General features: G+C 45.5%; 1 protein-coding gene across 3 annotated transcripts in view; it reads right to left on the bottom strand.

Moving 5' to 3' along the window:
• Positions 1-6825: 6825 nt before the first annotated feature.
• The window catches only part of slco2a1 (solute carrier organic anion transporter family, member 2A1), a 48650-nt gene continuing 33226 nt past the window's right edge, over positions 6826-22249 (bottom strand). For all 3 annotated transcript variants that reach the window (XM_060919795.1, XM_060919796.1, XM_060919797.1), the window contains 5 exons: positions 21910-22057; positions 18635-18804; positions 17511-17575; positions 14264-14384; positions 6826-7036 (listed from right to left, as the gene is read on the bottom strand). In XM_060919795.1, coding sequence (XP_060775778.1) covers positions 6916-7036; positions 14264-14384; positions 17511-17575; positions 18635-18804; positions 21910-22057 — 625 coding nt within the window. In that variant the 3' untranslated portion in view covers positions 6826-6915. The remainder of the gene's footprint in view (positions 7037-14263; positions 14385-17510; positions 17576-18634; positions 18805-21909; positions 22058-22249) is intronic.

The following is a 22249-nucleotide window of genomic DNA, read 5'->3' as shown; positions in this document are numbered from 1 at the left end:
GCAAGAGGCCCCGCCCTCCATCTACGCATAACGTCATGCTGGAAGCCGGTAAACATATAAAAGCTCATAATATATCTCTCTCAGGCATGAATTATTGAAAAACAGATCCAAAGCTTAAAAACGTTGACCTTTTCTTCGTATCAAATTATACACCTGAAGGAATACAATCTTCTACTGTATTTATAAACAAAGCTGTTAATGTTCAGGTCTAAAATCTTTCTCAAATATTGCATTTTTGATCAACATGTAACAATATTCTTGACAATGCACTGTAGGACTATTACATGATAAAGCTGATTTTGGAGCTAAAATAGGTTCTTTTTTTTTTTAAGAAGAAGTTTTAAAAAGGCATTTGTTGGGGCAGTGGTTAGCGCTGTCGCCTCACAGCAAGAAGGTTCTGGGTTCGAGCCCAGCAGCCAGCGAGGGCCTTTCTGTGTGGAGTTTGCATGTTCTCCCCGTGTCCGCGTGGGTTTCCTCCGGGTGCTCCAGTTTCCCCCACAGTCCAAAGACATGCAGTTTAGGCTAATTGGTGACTCTAAATTGACCGTAGGTGTGAATATGAGTGTGAATGGTTGTTTTTCTCTATGTGTCAGCCTGGCAATAACCTGGTGACTTGTCCAGGGTGTACCCCGCCTCTCACCCATAGTCAGCTGGGATAGGCTCCAGCTTGCCTGTGACCCTGTAGGATAAGCAGCTACAGATATGGATGGATGGATGGATATCTCTCTCATGCATGAATTATTGAAAAACAGATCCAAAGCTTAAAAACGTTGACGTTTTTTTCGTCGTATCAAATTATACACCTGAAGGAATACAATCTTCTACTGTATTTATAAACAAAGCTGTTAATGTTCAGGTCTAAAATCTTTCTCAAATATTGCATTTTTGATCAACATGTAACAATATTCTTGACAATGTGCTGTAGGACTATTACATGATAAAGCTGATTTTGGAGCTAAAATATGTTCTTTTTTTTTAAAGGAAGCTTTAAAAAGGGATTTGTTGGGGCAGTGGTTAGCACTGTCACCTCACAGCAAGAAGGTCCAGGTTCGAGCCCCGTGGCCGGCGAGGGCCTTTCTGTGTGGAGTTTGCATGTTCTCCCCGTGTCCGCGTGGGTTTCCTCTGGGTGCTCCAGTTTCCTCCACAGTCCAAAGACATGCAGGTTAGGCTAATTGGTGGCTCTAAATTGACCATAGGTGTGAATGTGAGTGTGAATGGTTGTTTGTCTCTGTGTCAGCCCTGCGATGACCTGGCGACTTGTCCAGGGTGTACCCCGCCTCTCGCCCATAGTCAGCTGGGATAGGTTCCAGCTTGCCTGTGACCCTGTAGGATAAGCGGCTCCAGATGATGGATGGATGGATATCTCTCTCATGCATGAATTATTGAAAAACAGATCCAAAGCTTAAAAAGTTGACCTTTTCTTCGTATCAAATTATATACCTGAAATAATACAATTTTCTACTGTATTTATAAACAAAGCTGTTAATGTTCAGGTCTAAAATCTTTCTCAAATATTGCATTTTTGATCAACATGTAACAATATTCTTGACAATGCACTGTAGGACTATTACATGATAAAGCTGATTTTGGAGCTAAAATAGGTTCTTTTTTTTTTTAAAGAAGTTGTTTTAAAAAGGCATTTGTTGGGGCAGTGGTTAGCACTGTCACAGCAAGAACGTTCTGGGTTTGAGCGCAGCGGCCAGCGAGGGCCTTTCTGTGTGGAGTTTGTGTGTTCTCCCCATGTCTGTGTGGGTTTCCTCCACAGTCCAAAGACATGCAGTTTAGGCTAATTGGTGGCTCTAAATTGACCGTAGGTGTGAATGTGAGTGTGAATGGTTGTTTGTCTCTGTGTCAGCCCTGCGATGACCTGGCGACTTGTCCAGGGTGTACCCCGCCTCTCACCCATAGTCAGCTGGGATAGGCTCCAGCTTGCCTGTGACCCTGTAGGATAAGCAGCTACAGATAATGGATGGATGGATATCTCTCTCATGCATGAATTATTGAAAAACAGATCCAAAGCTTAAAAACGTTGACCTTTTCTTCGTATCAAATTATACACCTGAAAGAATACAATCTTCCACTGTATTTATAATTAAAGCTGTTAATGTTCAGGTCTAAAATCTTTCTCAAATATTGCATTTTTGATCAACATGTCACAATATTCTTGACAATGCACTGTAGGACTATTACATGATAAAGCTGATTTTGGAGCTAAAATAGGTTCATTATTATTATTATTATTTTTAAAAGAAGTAGTTTTAAAAAGGCATTTGTTGGGGCAGTGGTTAGCACTGTCGCCTCACAGCAAGAAGGTCCTGGGTTCGAGCCCAGCAGCCGGCGAGGGCCTTTCTGTGTGGAGTTTGCATGTTCTCCCCATGTCCGCGTGGGTTTCCTCCGGGTGCTCCAGTTTCCCCCACAGTCCAAAGACATGCAGGTTAGGTTAACTGGTGACTCTAAATTGACCGTAGGTGTGAATGTGAGTGTGAATGGTTGTCTGTGTCTATGTGTCAGCCTGGCGATAACCTGGTGACTTGTCCAGGATGTACCCTGCCTCTCACCCATAGTCAGCTGGGATAGGCTCCAGCTTGCCTGTGACCCTGTAGGATAAGCGGCTACAGATAATGGATGGATGGATATCTCTCTCATGCATGAATTATTGAAAAACAGATCTCATCTCATTATCTCTAGCCACTTTATCCTGTTCTACAGGGTCGCAGGCAAGCTGGAGCCTATCCCAGCTAACTATGGGCGAAAGGCGGGGTACACCCTGGACAAGTTGCCAGGTCATCACAGGGCTGACACAGACAACTATTCACACTCACATTCACACCTATGGTCAATTTAGAGTCACCAGTTAACCTAACCTGCATGTCTTTGGACTGTGGGGGAAACCGGAGCACCCGGAGGAAACCCACGCAGACACGGGGAGAACATGCAAACTCCGCACAGAAAGGCCCTAGGGCTCGAACCCGGACCTTCTTGCTGTGAGGTGACAGCGCTAACCACTACACCACCGTGCCACCTGAAAAACAGATCCAAAGCTTAAAAACTTTGATCTTTTCTTCATATCAAATTATATACCTGAAAGAATACAATCTTGTACTGTATTTATAAACAAAGCTGTTAATGTTCAGGTCTAAAATCTTTCTCAAATATTGCATTTTTGATCAACGTGTCACAATATTCTTGACAATGCACTGTAGGACTATTACATGATAAAGCTGATTTTGGAGCTAAAATATGCTCTTTTTTTTTTTAAGAAGTTTTAAAAAGGCATTTGTTGGGGCAGTGGTTAGCACTGTCGCCTCACAGCAAGAAGGTTCTGGGTTCGAGCCCAGTGGCCGACGAGGGCCTTTCTGTGTGGAGTTTGCATGTTCTCTCTGTGGGTTTCCTCCGGGTGCTCCAGTTTCCCCCACAGTCCAAAGACATGCAGGTTAGGCTAATTGGTGGCTCTAAATTGACTGTAGGTGTGGTTGTGTGTCTCTGTGTCAGCCCTGCGATGACCTGGCGACTTGTCCAGGGTGTACCCCACCTCTCGCCCATAGTCAGCTGGGATTGGCTCCAGCTTGCCCGTGACCTTGTACAGGATAAGCAGTTATGGATAATGGATGGATGGATTTGTTGGGAGTCTGGAACAAACTATTTGATGTAATTTAGAATTTTATGTATGTGACAGCCACTGGGCCTTTTTTATCATGCTTTTGTTGTGTCTGCTCCCCAGTGTCTAGGTGTGATCGTGGTCAGGGCCGCCCCTTTCCAGCTGATTGGCTACCCCGGTGCGCAGGTGTAGCCAAGGCCTATTAGAAGCAGTTCCCGTGGGCTGAGAGGGTCTCTCTCTCTCTCTTTATTTCTTTTTTGACTTTGGAACATGCACATAGCACACTCTACGGATTCCGACATCCCCCAACACCGCCAATAACTGACTGTTTCTCTGCTGACCTACTTATATTTTTGTACTTGCAATCCAGCATGTTTGTTAAATAAACTTTATTATTATTGCTATTTGCTCGCCTCTGCCCTCCTTATTGTTCAGGCACCCTAGGCCTTTACAATGTAGAAAGTTAGTAAAGCTATACCACAGACAGACATGGTACATTGTGGCTACGTTTACACTAGACCGTATCTGTCTTGTTTTCTTCGCAGATGCACTCTCCGTTTACATTAAACCGCCTGGAAACGCCTGGAAACGGGAATCCGCCAGCGTCCACGTATTCAATCCAGATCGTGTCAGCTCTGGTGCTGTGTAAACATTCAAAATATGCGGATACGCTGTGCTGAGCTCTAGCTGGCGTCTCATTGGACAACGTCACTGTGACATCCACCTTCCTGATTCGCTGGCGCTGGTCATGTGACGCGACTGCTGAAAAACGGCGCGGACTTCCACCTTGTATCACCTTTCATTAAAGAGTATAAAAGTATGAAAATACTGCAAATACTGATGCAAATACTGCCCATTGTGTAGTTATGATTGTCTTTAGGCTTGCCATCCTTCCACTTGCAAGTAGTAAGTGATATGCGCTGGGATCTCACACACAGCGGCTCAGTCCCGAATCGTGGCTTGTGCACTTCACTCGCGCGCTGTGTGAGCTGCGCAGGGCCGGAGTGCGCACCCTCCAGAGGGCACTCGCTGTTCAGGGCGGAGTGATTTGGAGCGCAGGATGCCTGAGGAGCCGAGCGTATCCGTGTATTGGCGTTGCTGTGTGCACGGCTAACGGTTTTAGTGTAAACGCGAACCGTTTTAAGAACGTTAATCTGATGATCCGCTGATTCGACGTAATGTAAACGTAGCCTGTGTCTGGAGAGTAACAGAAATGAGAAATTTGGAGGTGAATTACATCTTATATTTTCTTGAAAGAAATAAAAAAATAACTGTCTTTAAGTGTGGAAACTATGTATGAAAAGGACAGAGACACCTTTCTGTTTTAGCCAGTATTAACTTTTTCAGTAGTTTATCCTACTGTAGCTCTTCTGTGGGATTGGACCATATGGGCGAACCTTTGTACCTCATGCGAATCAGTGAGTCTTCGACACCCATGACCTTGTCGCCGGTTCACTGGTTGTCCTTCCTTGGACCACTTTTGGTAGGTACTAACCACTGCGCACCAGGGACACTCCACAAGATGTGCCATTCTGGAGATGCTCAGACCCAGTCATCTAGCCATCACAATTTGTCCCTTGTCAAAGTCACTCAGATCCTTACACTTGCCCATTTTTCCTGCTTCCAACACATCAAATTCAAGAAATGATTGTTCTCTTGCTGCGTAATATATCCCACTCCTTGACAAGTGCCAGTGTAATGAGATAATTAATGCTATTCACTTCACCTGTCAGTGTTTTTAATTTTATGGCTGATTGGTGCGTGTACATAGATAAAGTTCATTCATCTTTATCCTGGTCAGGGTTGCAGTGGGGCGCCACGGTGGTGTAGTGGTTAGTGCTGTCGCCTCACAGCAAGAAGGTCCGGGTTCGAGCCCCGGGGCCGGCGAGGGCCTTTCTGTGCGGAGTTTGCATGTTCTCCCCGTGTCCACGTGGGTTTCCTCCGGGTGCTCCGGTTTCCCCCACAGTCCAAAGACGTGCAGGTTAGGTTAACTGGTGACTCTAAATTGACCGTAGGTGTGAATGTGAGTGTGAATGGTTGTCTGTGTCTATGTGTCAGCCCTGTGATGACCTGGCGACTTGTCCAGGGTGTACCCCGCCTTTCGCCCGTAGTCAGCTGGGATAGGCTCCAGTTTGCCTGCGACCCTGTAGAACAGGATAAAGCGGCTAGAGATAATGAGATGAGGGTTGCAGTGGCTCTGGAGCCAATCCCAGGAACTGTGGAAGGAAAGTCGGTGAATTCACACTGAATGGGTTACCAGTCTGTCTCAAGGCACGATGTGAGTACACACAGACCCACACTCACATGTACGGGCAATTTAGCAAAGACAATCTGCCTACCTACATGTTTTGGGAGGAAACCAGAGAACCTAGAGGAGACCCATGCAAACCCCAACACAGGGTGCATGTTAAGCTCAGGCTCAAACCAGGGACCCCAGAGCTGTGAAGCAGCAATGTACAACTGTACCACCCCTGTCTAAAGTTAATAACCAAAATACAAAAGTTGTGTTTACTGCATCGTATCACTGTAACAGAATATGCTGTGGTGGCATTTTTTTTTTACCCTCAGAAGCAAAGCAGAAACAATTTGTAATTGCAAGGTTTTATTACCTGTGAAAAAGTTATGGTTATACAATATAACATTCTTAACTTGTACAAAAATACATATTTACATGTACTGAAACACTCATTTCTACAAAATGTATCAATAAAATATTTAAAGCTTTTAAATGTTTTAACTGCATGACCAATTATAGGCCTCATACTATATGTACATATATACACTGTAGCTCTGTTAAAGACAATGAACTTGTGTGTACGGTTTATGGCATTGTAACGTACATCACTTATTCTTCACATATCCACCAAGTGGAGGGTGAAGCCTCTTAATCATGAGCCCACCACAATACATTCAGTACATTTAATACACACTGAACAGAGGTACAGGATTCTTCTTTTTCATGAATGAGTAACCAGGACATTCCAACCAGCAGCAGACACTTTCATTGTCTAAAAGTCAATTCGATTTAATATTACATGTGAACATTACTGATCTTTAACTAACAGTCCATGAATTGAAAAGATGGAACACTGGCATCAAAGTCTCCAGGTTTAGAAAGGTTTGTCTATGGCATATGGTTGCAAGATATCAGTGCAAAGTGGAAGATAGCATCCATCCATGTATGACCAAGACACACACTCATCAGGACCATGAATGAAGATGGTGTGTAATAAAAGGTGTCACTGGTCTGGTTTGCTGAATGGACTCTTGAAGACTGTATCTTCAACAGAATGTGCACGCTGAGAGGAACTGCAGCATCACAGCGCTGCCTCAGGCCTTTTCTCCAGACTGTACTCTCGGGTTCTTCCAACCTTCCAGCTTATCAGAGCCAGCATGGCCATGCCCATAACTTTAAACACCACCTGCAAACCAAGATACCTGCAACCCACACACATTACCATCATCATCATCATGAAAATCATTATTCACCATCATGATATTACTGTCATCTTCTCATAGCCATAAAAAGACGAATACATGTTTGTTGAATAACACAGAGGATCTGAAGATTCCTTCACCACTTAACTTTCCCATAAACGGCTGCAGTTTCATTTTTCTCAGAAATGTACAGTGATGCTTGAAAGTTTGTGAACCCTTTAGAATTTTCTACATTTCTGAATAAATATGACCTAAAACGTCATCAGATTTTCACACAAGTCCTAAAAGTAGATAAAGAGAACCCAGTTATACAAATGAGACAAAAATATGATACTTGGTCATTTAATTATTGAGGAAAATGATCCAATATTACATATCTGTGAGTGGCAAAAGTATGTGAACCTCTAGGATTAGCAGTTAATTTGAAGGTGAAATTAGAGTCAGGTGTTTTCAATCAATGGGATGACAATCAGGTGTGAGTGGGCACCCTGTTTTATTTAAAGAACAGGGATCTATCAAAGTCTGATCTTCACAACACATGTTTGTGGAAGTGTATCATGGCATGAACAAAGGAGATTTCTGAGGACCTCATAAAAAGCGTTGTTGATGCTTATCAGGCTGGAAAAGGTTACTGTGGCAGCGGGGGCGTGGTCAAGCACCGGTCTGTGACAGGAGGGCGGAGCCAGGGAAGGTGAGTGGCAGAATCACTACACCTGACGGTAATTAACCTGTGTTTGTGTGTCTTCCCAGTAACCGCGCCCTATTTAAGGAGGCAGAGGGAGAGCAGAGGAGAGCTCTTCCCGGGACAAGAACACAGCATGTGTGTGTATTTACCAGAATAGAACTGTTGTTATACTGAAAAGTCTGGCAATAAAAGCCTATTCGTACCTGAAGCTTTGTCCTGCCGTCCTCTGTGCTCCACCCACACTTCAGAGAGCTCTACAGTGGTGCCGAAACCCGGGACAAAAAGGTGGAGCACCAACCCGGCAGCCCCATGGAATCCTCCCCGTTCGCGGACCTGGTCCACGCCCTCGCCACAGCTCAGCAAAGCCAGCACCAGGCGCTCGTCACGCTCCGAAAGGAACAAGAGCGGCGCTTCGAAGCCCTGGTGCTGGCCCAGCAGGAAGATCGCGAGGCGTTCCGGCATCTCCTCGCGTCGGCGGGGTCCACCAGCGCCCCAGCCGCGGGTCTGTCTCCCCTCACCGTGACCAAGATGGGCCCGCAGGACGACCCCGAGGCGTTCCTCACATTGTTCGAACAGGTCGCCGAAGCCTCGGGGTGGCCGATGGAGCGGCGCGCCTCCTCCCCCTCCTGACGGGAGAGGCGCAGCTGACCGCGCTACAGCTCCCCACCGACTGCCGGCTGGCCTACACGGACCTTCGCCGGGCCGTCCTCCAGCGCGTGGGGCGCACACCAGAACAACAGCGCCAGCGCTTCCGCGCGCTGCGGTTGGAGGAACTCGGCCGGCCGTTCGCGTTCGGCCAGCAGCTCCGGGACGCCTGCTGGCGGTGGCTGAGGGCCGACGATCGTGACGCCGAGGGAATTATTGATCAGGTGGTGCTGGAGCAGTTCATCGCCCGCTTACCAGCCGGAACCGCGGAGTGAGTCCAGTGCCACCGCCCGGCGTCGCTGGATCAGGCAGTAGGACTGGCGGAGGATCATTTGGCGGCTGTTCCGGTGGCAGGACAGCCGACGACGTCTTCTCTCTCTCTTTCTCCCCTCCCTTCTGTGTCCCGTCCTTGCCCCATTCCCCCACCACGGAGACGGGGGCCGGCTCCACCCCAGCTGGCCCGCCGCACCCGTGGTGCCCTCCCGTTTCTCCCTTCTGTGTCTGTCTCTCCCCCCCCCCCCCCTCAGGTGAGTGAGCCCCAGAGCACCGGTGCAGAGGGAAAGCCCAGGCCGGTTTGCTGGCGCTGCGGGGAGCCGGGCCACCTGCAACAACAGTGCGCAGCAATGGAGGTGGGCGCGGTGGTACGGGTCCCCGACGCGCCAGAAGCTGCCCTCGATCGGGCCGGAGCATATCGCATACCGATGAGTGTCCAAGGGGCTACATATCAGGCGTTGGTGGATTCTGGTTGCGATCAGACCTCGATCCGCCAAAGCCTGGTGCAAGACGAGGCATTGGGGGAGCACAGGGGGTGAAGGTGTTGTGTGTGCACAGGGATGTTCACAGCTACCCTTTGGTGTCGGTCCACATATTTTTCAGAGGGGAAAAATTTATAGTGAAGGCGGCGGTTAATCCTCGCCTTACCCACTCTTTAATTTTGGGGACTGATTGGCCAGGATTTCGGGGTTTAATGACGCGCCTAGTAGAGAGTGGGTCCTGCCATTTGACAGGGGGAGGTCCCGGTGTCGCTTTGGCTGGAGCTGCTGTCGCAGAGCCATTTACGTCATCTCCGCGACAGAGTGAGGGGCCGCCGGCTCCTCCTCTTTCTGTTGGGGAATCCCTCGTGGATTTCCCATTAGAACAATCGCGAGACGAGACTCTGCGACATGCGTTTGACCAAGTGAGAGTAATCGATGGTCAAACGCTCCAGCGAACGCCACCCCGTCCTTCCCCTATTTTTCTATTATGAAGGATAGATTATACCGAGTGACGCAGGACACTCAGACGAAAGAGTGAGTCACACAGCTGTTAATTCCAAAGAGCCGCCGGGAATTGGTATTTCAGGCGGCTCACTTTAATCCCCTGGCTGGACACCTAGGGCAGGATAAGACACTAGCCCGAATAATGGCCCGATTCTATTGGCCGGGGATTCGCGGCGATGTCCATAGGTGGTGTACAGCGTGCCGCGAATGCCAGTTAGTAAATCCAGCAGCCATTCCAAAAGCCCCTTTGCGCCCCCTACCATTAATCGAGACCCCGTTCAAAAGAATTGGGATGGATCTCGTCGGGCCATTAGATCGGTCAACACGAGGGTACTGCTTTATATTAGTTCTGGTAGACTATGCAACGCGATACCCGGAAGCGGTGCCTCTTCGCAATATCTCAGCACACAGTATTGCAGAGGCCCTCTTCCGTGTTATCTCCCGAGTTGGAATCCCGAAAGAGATTCTGACTGACCAAGGCACCTCGTTTATGTCACGAACACTGAGTGAACTGTATGGGCTATTAGGTATCAAGCCGATCCGCACCAGCGTTTATCACCCACAAACGGACGGTTTAGTTGAACGGTTCAATCGCACCCTCAAGAATATAATCAAAAAATTCGTAAGTGAGGACGCACGTAACTGGGATGAATGGCTTGAACCCTTGTTATTTGCAGTGCGAGAGGTCCCCCAAGCCTCCACGGGGTTCTCCCCGTTTGAATTGTTATACAGGTGTAAGCCGCGCAGCATTTTAGATGTGCTGCGAGAAAATTGGGAGGAGGGACCTTCACAGAGTAAAAACAAAATTCAGTACGTTATGGACCTGCGCGCAAAACTCCACACGCTCACCCACCTAACTCAGGAGAATTTGCGGCAGGCCCAGGAACGGCAAGCCCGCCTGTACAACAAGGGCACGCGCCTTAGAGAGTTCACTCCAGGAGATAAGGTACTCGTACTGTTGCCCACATCGAGCTCCAAATTAATCGCCAAGTGGCAAGGACCCTTTGAGGTCACACGGCGAGTCGGGGACATCGACTATGAGGTGAGGCGAATGAACGGGGGGGGGGGGGGGGGGCGCTACAGATCTACCACCTCAATCTGCTTAAACTCTGGAACGAGGAGGTCCCCGTGGCGTTGGTGTCGGTAGTTCCGGAGAAGGCGGAGCTGGGGCCGGAGGTTCAAAAAGGGACACTGGCATCACGTACCTCTCCGGTCCCCTGTGGAAACCACCTCTCCCCGACCCAACTCACGGAGGTCGCCCAGTTGCAGGCCGAGTTTTCGGATGTGTTCTCGCCCCTGCCCGGTCGCACTAACCTCATAGAACACCACATAGAGACGCCCCCGGGGGTGGTAGTGCGTAGCCGCCCTTACAGGCTACCCGAACACAAAAAAAAGGTGGTTCGGGAAGAACTTCAGACCATGCTCGAAATGGGCATCGTCGAGGAGTCCCACAGTGACTGGAGCAGCCTGGTGGTCTTGGTACCCAAGGCCGACGGGTCGGTCCGGTTCTGTGTGGACTATAGAAAAAGTCAACGCGGTGTCTAAATTCGACGCGTACCCAATGCCTCGTATTGACGAGCTGCTCGATCGACTAGGCATGGCTCGCTTTTACTCGACACTGGATTTGACGAAGGGATATTGGCAGATCCCCTTGACTCCATTATCCTGGGAGAAAATGGCCTTTTCCACACCGTTCGGCTTACACCAATTTGTCACACTTCCTTTTGGGCTGTTTGGGGCGCCCGCTACGTTTCAGCGGCTGATGGACAGGGTCCTCCGGTCCCACGCCACCTATGCGGCCGCATATCTCGGTGATATTATCATTTATAGTAACGACTGGCAGCGACACTTGCAACACCTGAGGGCCATCCTTAGGTCGCTGAGGCGGGCGGGTCTCACTGCCAACCCGAAGAAGTGTGCGATTGGGCGGGTGGAAGTACGGTATCTGGGCTTCCACTTGGGCAACGGGCAGGTGCGTCCCCAAATTAATAAGACAGCAGCGATTGCGGCCTGCCCGAGGCCCAAGACCAAAAAGGGGGTGAGACAGTTCCTGGGGCTGGCTGGCTACTATTGTAGGTTTATACCTAATTATTCGGACGTCACCAGCCCGCTGACTGACCTCACTAAAAAGGGGGCGCCAGATCCACTCCAGTGGATGGAGCAGTGCCAGCGGGCTTTCTCTGAGGTAAAGGCTGCACTGTGTGGGGGGCCACTATTACACTCCCCTGACTTTTCTCTCCCTTTTGTGTTGCAGACCGATGCATCGGACAGAGGGCTGGGGGCGGTGTTGTCCCAGGAGGTGGAGGGGGAGGACCGCCCCATCCTGTACATTAGCAGGAAGCTGTCGGTGCGTGAGGGGCGCTACAGCACGATTGAGAAAGAATGCCTGGAGATCAAGTGGGCGGTCCTCGCCCTCCGTTACTACCCGCTGGGGCGCCCTTTCACCCTGTTTGGACCACGCGCCCCTCCAGTGGCTCCACCGCATGAAAGATGCCAATGCGCGGATCACCCGTTGGTATCTGGCACTCCAACCCTTCAATTTCAAGGTGGTCCACAGGCCGGGGGCGCAGATGGTCGTGGCGGACTTCCTCTCCCGTCGGGGGGAGTCGGCTGCGGGCCGGACGGCCGCCCGGCCTGAGTCGGGCGGTGGGGGTATGTGGCAGCAGGAGCGTGGTCAAGTGCCGGTCTGTGACAGGAGGGCGGAGCCAGGGAAGGTGTGGCAGAATCACTACACCTGACAGTAATTAACCTGTGTTTGTGTGTCTTCCCAGTAACCGCGCCCTATTTAAGGAGGCAGAGGGAGAGCAGAGGAGAGCTCTTACCGGGACAAGAACACAGCGTGTGTGTGTATTTACCAGAATAGAACTGTTATACTGAGAAGTCTGGCAATAAAAGCCTATTCGTACCTGAAGCTTTGTCCTGCCGTACTCTGTGCTCCACCCACACCTCAGAGAGCTCTACAGTTACAAAACCATCTCTAAAGAGTTTGGACTCCACCAATCCACAGTCAGACAGACTGTGTACAAATGGAGGAAATTCAAGACCATTGTTACCCTCCCCAGGAGTGGTCGACCAACAAAGATCACTCTAAGAGTAAGGGGTGTAATAATCAGCGAGGTCCCAAAGGACCCCACAGTAACTTCTAAGCAACTGAAGGCCTCTCTCACATTGGCTGTTAATGTTCAGGAGTTAATGTTCTCACATTAATGTGAATGTTCAGGAGTCCACCATCAGGAGAACACTGACTTCATGATAAAATCAAATCAAATCAAGTTTATTTGTATAGCGCTTTTAACTATAAACATTGTTGCAAAGCAGCTTTACAGAATTTGAACAACTTAAAACATGAGCTAATTTTATCCCTAATCTAATCTAAAACTGTTAATGTTATCGTCATGTTGTCTGTTGTTGCCCAAATGAGGATGGGTTCCCTTTTGAGTCTGGTTCCTCTCGAGGTTTCTTCCTTGTGTCGTCTGAGGGAGTTTTTCCTTGCCACCGTTGCCACAGGCTTGCTCATTGGGGATAGATTAGGGATAAAATTAACTCATGTCTTAAGTCATTCAAATTCTGTAAAGCTGCTTTGGGACAATGTCTATTGTTAATAGTGCTATACAAACAAACTTGACACTGAACAACAATGGTGTGCATGGCAGGGTTGCAAGGAGAAAGCCACTACTCTCCAAAAAGAATGTTGCTGCTTGTCTGCAGTTTGCTAAAGATCATGTGGACAAGCCATAAGGCTATTGGAAAAATGTTTTGTGGACGGATGAAACCAAAATAGAAATTTTTGGTTTAAATGCGAAGCGTCATGTTTGGAGAAAGGAAAACACTGCATTCCAGCATAAGAACCTTATCCCATCTGTGAAACATGGTGGTGGTAGTATCATGGTTTGGGCCTGTTTTGCTGCATCTGGGCCAGGATGGCCTGCAATCATCGCTGGAACAATGAATTCTGAATTATACCAGCGAATTCTAAAGGAAAATGTCAGGACATCTGTCCATGAACTGAATCTCAAGAGAAGGTGGGTCAAGGTGGTATGGAGCAAGACCAACGACCCTAAGCACACAAGTCATTCTCCCAAAGAATGGTTAAAGAAGAATAAAGTTAATGTTTTGGAATGGCCAAGTCAAAGTCCTGACCTTAATCCAATCGCAATGTTGTGTAAGGACCTGAAGCAAACAGTTCATGTGAGGAAACCCACCAACATCCCAGAGTTGAAGCTGTTCTGTATGGAGGAATGGGCTAAAATTCCTCCAAGCCGGTGTGCAGGACTGATCAACAGTTACCGGAAACGTTTAGTTGCAGTTATTGCTGCACCAGGGGGTCACACCAGATACTGAAAGCAAAGGTTCACATACTTTTGCCACAATACGCAATACTGGATCATTTTCCTCAATAAATAAATGACCAAGTATAATATTTTTGTCTCATTTGTTTAACTGGGTTCTCTTTATCTACTTTTAGGACTTGTGTGAAAATCTGATGTTTTAGGTCATATTTATGCAGAAATATAGAAAATTCTAAAGGGTTCACAAACGTTCAAGCACCACTGTACATGCGCAACATTCATTACTTTATCATTTCCAGAACAAACAGAGCCTTGCATGCATTTAGGTCGAGTCAAACCATTCCCATACCTGTTTCTCAAGAGGTTGTTGTCATAGTAACCACAGCTGAGCTTTTTCCCACAGATGTATTTCCACCAAATGCAAGTCGAGTCGATGGTAATCCCAAAAAGTGCAGGAGCTGGTAGCCACACTGCAGACACACAGAAAAGCAATTATTTCCATTCTGTGCTTGAGCAGAACCTGACACACAATTCTTAAATGATGTAAATAGAGCATGGTTAGCTGAAGCTTTGAAAACACGTGAGCCAGGTAGACACTAATACCTGTCTTACCATATAAACTCCTGTGACTCAAAGCCTCAGCTCTCTCAGGAAGAGATCAGCAGTGAAACTAATGTATGAAAGTCCTGAGATAAGACTTCACTTATGAAAGTGATGAGACTTCTGGCTGTCTGAATTCGCTATGCTTTTGTATTGTGCTGTATGCATCTATAATGGTGTTTGATTCCCCTAAAATATGATGATTAATTTCCCTGTCAGAAAGTATAATTTAAACCATAAAGTAATTCCATACAGTGGGACAATTTACCTGTATTTCAGTATTACTCTTTTATTATATGGCATGAACTACTTATGGTAAAATCGTGCGCTCTGATTGGTTACTCAGTGGGCAGGATTTTCCCGTAGGCGATTGCAGACTCTCTTTCTAAGGTGCCGGATTTCAATGTTGCAAAAAACAAATAAAAACAAAACGACAAAAAATTGATTAATTGGAAATCCGAAATGGCCGAAACACAAAAGACAAAACAAGAGTCACTGAGTTATTCGAGAAATGAGCAATGAAGATCGTTCAGAAACCGCTAACAGAAATTCAGTTTTGAAACCGCTAGGCATTTATTCTGCATGCATGACTCAACTATGTTACAAATATGATGTAACTGAAAGCAGCGATACGCTTCATTATAATGACCATCTATTTTAATCTTAGAAATAAAAAAAGCCATATAATAAACTCCTTATTAACCTCGCTTGCTCAGTGTTTATGGGAAAATATCAGACCTCGGTCTTTTTGTAAGGGCTCGGTTCATACTGTCAAGGCCTCAGGATGATATTTTCCTGTAAATATCTCGTGCTTAGTTAATAAATAATTATTACTGTATATGTTATTTATCAAGCACACTCACTATTAGCTTTCAGTAGATCAGTGAGGTCTATTGAGATCACCATGGATTCTCAGGCTAATCTAATTTACTCAGCAGAGGGGTTGTTAATGAGCTAACGAGTTATATTAACTGAAAACGAGTGTTTTACTGGGAAATACACCTCTTGTATTTTTCATACGAGCTCCATCCGGGACACAGAGAACCAAAACCGTGACATAAATCTCTGTACGTCACTTGTGAGGAACTCTATGAACTGTTTTGATAAATTTGGGTACTTATTGTTTGTGAATGTGTCGATATAACAAAAAGAAAAATCACACATTGGCTTGAAGATATGAAGTTTATCTTCTCATCTTGAAAAACTCGCATTTTTCATACAAAATACATCACGAAGCTGAGTGACATGTTTAAATAATATTAGCTGGCTTTTTTTCGTGGTATATCAGATATATTCCGTTCAGCTCGCAAGTCGAAGATGAGTTCAGTATCATGCCAGCTGAATGGAATATATCTGATATACCACGAAAAAAAGCTAGCCAATATTATTATCATCATTATACATTCCTTTTGTTCAACATGTCTTTCTCTTTCAAAATTCTCTCAAAATCTTCTGCATTTAACAAAGCAAACCTGACAGCCATGTTTGTTTACAAATTGTCACAGTCACTTGCTAGTGTGATAGTTTTACATCTCTGATGTGTGACGTCATTTTGTCTTGACAACTATGCAATATCGTGAACCATATTCAACGCTCATGCTCCATTGGGTAGAGCGTCATAATACACGTCAGATAAGCGATATGCTAACAATATTGCATGCTATCAAACCAAATGAATGAAACCCACTAGAAGAGAATAGAACACGTTTTTAGTCCATTGAAAAAGTGTCCTGGATGTATAATAATACCCGATATTTCACGCCGATGACGTCACTCCTAGTGTTTTCCTGCGTGTTGTCAAAATGGCAAACCAATTCAAACTTAAAATTCTTTTGATTAACTTGTTTTTTTTGTGGCTGTGTCTATATAATATAAAGAACATTACACGGTAGCACAAAGTTTATCTTCTCATGTTGAAAAATATTTCACTCTTCCGCTTCACTCATTCGTGAAATATTTACATTCACCATTCGAATATACATTTCATATCTTCATGCAACCGTGTAACATCCTCCATATATGTGGTGTGTTAAAGCAGGGAGAACACAAAGCTATGCAGTGCATGTTGTCTTCAGAACAGGAAATAAACCCTTTAAGCTCACAGTGAGTCCAGACTTCCTCATTCCTCGCTCTTGTAATCATACATGTAATCGTACAAGAAGCCAGGACTTTAAGGATTTAAGGATCATCCAGAGAATTATATAATGTCAACTGTTTCAGGAATATAAAGATCACAGGGCTACTAAACTGAGAATTAATCCGGTCAGGAATGTCAAATTATTATCGTACTGGAGCGAAATGGACACAAGCTTATTCCATTCCAGGCATTTAGCAGGATACTCTTATCCAGAGCGACATACAAAAAGACCCTGACATACCCACAGCCGTGGGCAGCCCAGGGAACAGTTAGGGGTTAGGTGCCTTGCTCAAGGGCACTTCAGCCATTCCTGCTGGTTTTGGGAATTGAATCAGTGACCTTTTGGTCCCAAAGCTGCTTCTCTCACCTTTAGGTCATGGCTTACATTTATAAAAACAATGCATGCCTCTTTTAGGCTCATTTTTATGTTCTTCTGAGCTAACGAACATTGTACATGGACAATATGTCAACTCCGACATGTTTATGCTCAGAAACATTAGGGTTACTGACTCACCACTAGGGGGCGCTACAATACTTACAGTAAAATGTAAACAGGTTTGGTGTATTTAATCCCGTTTTCTCTGTTCTAATCTAACCACTGAGCATTGTAATCTATTCTTTCCCTGTGTAAACTTTGGTTTAGGACTGGCCTTAAAAAAGAAGAAAGGGTTGGGTTTTTTCCCCTTGAAAGTGTGACTCATACTCTAAGTCTACTGAATGCCGCTAATCGTCCCTATTCATCTCAGCATCTATAAAGATCATTACAGTACGCAACTTCCCAAAGGCTCTCAAACTTGTTGCATGTCAACAGAAACAGAGAATATATGCTTAACTAGTGCTGAGTGAGATTTCTACTTACCAAGGACTCTCATGAGTAGGAACTGAACTCCTATGGCAAAAGATTTCTCCTCCTGTGGTACCGTTCTGCATGAAATGAAAATACACAGGTCATATTTTCACTGAGCTTCAAACATCTTTTTTGCATCACTGGTGAAATTTAAAATCTGGGTTTTGCAATGGTTTAATAATTATAAATCACAAAGCTGCCGAATGCCCGATTCTGATTGGTCAGAAAGTGTTGATGAATATTCTATAGCAGTAGCTCTGACAATAGTTCCAGCTGCATGGTTTATATGGTTTAACATGCTCATTTAATGAGGGGTTTTTTTGTATTTTAACAACATACACAGAGACGTGTATGTATGTATGAAAATTGTAAATTTTCTGGAAGGAGACAGGAGCGTTTTTGGAGTTCCATGTCAGCTGTGAATTTTTTTTCTTTCAAAAGTCTTCAGGGCTTTAAATTTCTCTCTTTTTTTTGGTCTTAATATATTTTAGCAAGGGCGGCACGGTGGTGTAATAGTTAGCGCTGTCGCCTCACAGCAAGAAGGTCCGGGTTCGAGCCCTGTGGCCTGCGAGGGCCTTTCTGTGCAGAGTTTGCATGTTTTCCCCATGTCCACGTGAGTTCCTCCGGGTGCTCCAGTTTCCCCCATAGTCCAAAGACATGCAGGTTAGGTTAACTGGTGACTCTAAATTGACTGTAGGTGTGAATGTGAGTGTGCATGGTTGTCTGTGTCTATTGTCAGCCCTGTTGTCAACCTGGCGACTTGTCCAGGGTGTACCCCGCCTTTCGTCCGTAGTCAGCTGGGATAGGCTCCAGCTTGCCTGCGACCCTGTAGAACAGGATAAAGCGGCTAGAGATAATGAGATGAGAGATTTTAGCGAAAGAAAAGAAGAGGCTGTTTAGGGAACAGCTGTTTACAGCTATTATAATTGATAACAGGATTTTTTTTTTGCAGATGTTCCACAACATTAAAACAGAACTAGAAATGAATAAAACATTCTACGTGCTGTTCTTTAATTAAAAAAATATATATATACTTCATTACCAAATTGCTGTGGAATAAGTGCACATGGTTTAGTTTCACAAAAATATGTTAAAATGGTTGTGTGTGTGTGTGTGTGTGTGTGTGTGGGTTGTACCTGAGCACCATCATGTAGATTGGGTTGTGTGTTATACTGGCGATGAGAGCTGCTATAGATATGAGGAAAATAACAGGCAGAAGAAGGTGAGGGCAGCTGTTGGCACAGGAACCAGGACGTGCACCACCCATTCTAGCACCCACCATCACACAGTTGCAGTTATTGAAGGACTGTGCAGACAAATAGAGGGGCTTTCAGAGTACTGCATTTAAAGCCACAATTTCCCAAATTTGCATCAAAATCCATAGATTAGCATGTGGTAGATTAGTGAAATGTGTTTCTCCTCATGGGATTTCATTTGTTTCTAGCGATCTGTGATGACAGATTAGTGGAATGTGGTGTTCCTGGTGGCTTATATAACTTTATTCTGATGATAATCATCTCTGAAAGAAAACCCTATTCAGTCTTGGTAGGATGTAAGAGTACCCAGAAAATCCCTAATGAAAACCTTCAGAAATTTTGTGGAAATCTTGAAAGGGAGACGGCCTTTTGATTTCACAAAATCGGTGAAATTTAGTTCCCTCTGAAATTTGGTCATTGTGATATATGTTTATTTCTGTAATATCTATTATTAAAAAAAACCCAGGCCATTCTGTGGCTGGGAAGTTATTTAATTTAAGGGGATTCCATAGCAAATATTGTGCATGAAATCACTCGCTTCGCACAGTCAAGCAGACAGAGGAAGTCCGTGTACGTATGCACAGGTTCTTCTTTTTCTTCTTTTGGGTTTTATGGCAGTTGGCATCCACAGTGTTGCATTACTGCCATCTACAGGTTTACCTTGACCGTGCACTGACAGTTACATCATTTTGTCACTAAACGAACAGCTGATCACACCAAGGTGCTCGCTGACTGCCGATATTTATTAGTTTGGTCCTGCCTTTCCTTTCCTTCGCAACATAATGTCTTTTCTTCTCGCTTTTCATTACTGTAGCCGGTCTTTCACGTTTCATTCACACACTCACGCCTTCCATTTTTCTCTCCTGTTTCAAATTTGTATCCCACAATGCCTTGCGCGAACGGGGAAAGCCCACCATGTGATGCATGATGTAGTATCTTGAATTGGGTCATGGTGAAGCAGGAAAAGCCGCACGACCAACGGGGGCTTTTCTCTGTGGAGACTGCATGTTCTCCACGTGTCTGTGTGGGTTTCCTCCGGGTACTCTGGTTTTCCCACAGTTCTATATTTGAACCTTGAGTTAGCCTAGCGGTTAGCATGTCCACCTCTCAACCGGGAGATTGTGAGTTCTACTCGCGGTCGGGTCATACCAAAGACCATCATAAAAATGGTACCTACTACCATCTGGCAAGGCATGCTGCAATACAGATGTGAGTAGGGAACTCAAACACTCACAGTTACCAGAGGACTAGCCCCCCACTGTGACCCTAGCTGTATAGGCAAGAGGCAGAGGGCTATCGAAACGGAGATCGGCACTGCACCCATATGCTTTAAAGAGTTGGTTAGTACTGGGACAGGAGACTGCCTGGGAAGACCAGATTCTGGTGTGAGAGGGACTTTGACTTGACTTGAAGCAGGAAAAAAAAATAGTGGAGAATTTCATGAATTGTTCTACTTAAAAAAAAAAAAAAACGGAATAAAATTGGAAGTCTGTGATTCAAATTCAGTTGCTTTCGGTCCACTAAACAAAAATAATTGGGTATCAGGGAAAATTCTTTTTATGACCTACACTTGAAAAATCTGAAAGGCAGTCTAGTTTTAAGCTGGTTCCCATTATGTTATTTTTCCCCCCCACAAATTTTGTACATGCACTATATACATCTTTCTGCTCACATAAGACATTGATACTACTGTAACAAAATAGTTAGCCTAATGTTAGCTAGCTTGCTGGAGGTGATGGCTATATGTATGCACAATATTACATATAGCCGGTGGCATGGTGGTGTAGGGGTCAGCACTATCGTCTCACAGCAAGAAGGTTCTGGGTTCAAGCCCAGCTGCTGGCAAGGGCCTTTGTGTGTGGAGTTTGCATGTTCTCCCCGTGTCAGTGTGGGTTTCCTCCGGGTGCTCTGGTTTCCCCCACAGTTCAAAGACATGCAGTTAGGTTAATGTGGGGTGGCCTTGGGCTGAAGTGCCCTTGAGCAAGGTACCTAACCCCTGACTGCTCCCCGGGCGCTGTAGTACGGCTGCCCACTGCTCTGTGTGTGTGTTCACTGCTGCAGATGGGTTAAATGCAGAGGATGAATCTCACTGTGCTTGAAGTGTGCATGTGACAAATAAAGGTTTCTTCTTTCTTCTATTATAGCTCTTGGGCTTGGTTTAAATCACAATATTTAGGGTATAATCTAAGCTACTGAAGTCAAATAGCTAATGCTGCTGAAGCTGAAGTAGTTGGTCAGCCAACTACTTAGCTGGCAGTGTTAGCATCGTGCTGTGTTTAGGTAGCTAGCTAGCTTAGCTTATGTCACACAAATGTTCTTCCAAATGAATATTTCCAAAATGAACCAGTTGTTTTGTCTACTTAAATTTGTGGACACAGCTGATTAGTAATTAACTAAATGTATCTATTAATCATCAGTGCACAGTGTGTTTTGCCGTTTGCTTGATGTGCTTTCTTTAGTCTTACTGACCCTGAAGCTCCACTGAGGCACAACATGAGCTCCAACAGAAAATTAAGGCTTGCATTCATACTCATCTTCAGAAATGATATGTATTTTCACATAAACTCTATGGCCACCTAATCATCACAGCCATATGTGCTTGTTAAACAGCCCACTCCAAAATTGGCTACTATCACAACCAGCACCTTTCTGGGAAGGCTTTCCACCAGATTTTGGAGCATGGCTGTGGGGATTTCTGCCCACATAGGCACAAGGGCATTAGTGAGGTCAGGCACTTATGTCAGGTGAGAAAGTCTGGGGAACAGTTGGTGTTTCAATTCATCCCAGTGGTGTTCAGTGGGGTTGAGGTCAGGGGTCTGTGAAGGCCACTCAAGTTCTTCCACTCCAACCTTGGCAAACCATATCTTCATGGACCACATTTTGTGTACAGGACCATTGTCGTGCTGGAACAGGTTTGGGCCCCTTAGTTCCAGTGAAGGGAATTTGTAATGCTACAACATACATAGACATGCTATACAATTATGTACTTTCAATTTGGGGAAGAACCACATATGGGGATCATTGTAAGGTGTCTGCATACTTTTGGACATAGTGTGCCTCATCTATGTGCTAAAAAAGCATGACAGCCACAAACCAAATCAAGAGCTCATTAGTAGGAGTTTTAGTGTCAGGTTGTTAGGATCTAGGTCTCTCACCTGAATCCGAAATGCATTTTTGGGGTCCTTGGTAAAGCTGGTGCAGCCTGCATGGCACGGTGAAAGGTACTCAATGTTGTCTTCCCCACACACTGGGTTGAAAATGCTCTTTGAACATGAGCAGTTGGAATTGCAGGATAAAAATGGCCTGTAGAACATTAGCAGAAAAAAAATCATTACTGGTTTTAAACACAATGGTTATGGAGAAGATTAAGATGATTAAGATTAGATTATGAAGTTTGTTGGTAACGTAATGCACAGGTAGCATGAATATGGGCAAAGAAGGACTAAAGGCCAGGCCTCTCACCAAATTAATGCCCCAGTGTGTTTTATTTCATTC

This window comes from Neoarius graeffei, chromosome 4, assembly GCF_027579695.1.
Source record: "Neoarius graeffei isolate fNeoGra1 chromosome 4, fNeoGra1.pri, whole genome shotgun sequence".
NCBI classification, from domain to species: Eukaryota; Metazoa; Chordata; class Actinopteri; order Siluriformes; family Ariidae; genus Neoarius; species Neoarius graeffei.
This window is presented reverse-complemented; position numbering and strand designations above follow the sequence as displayed.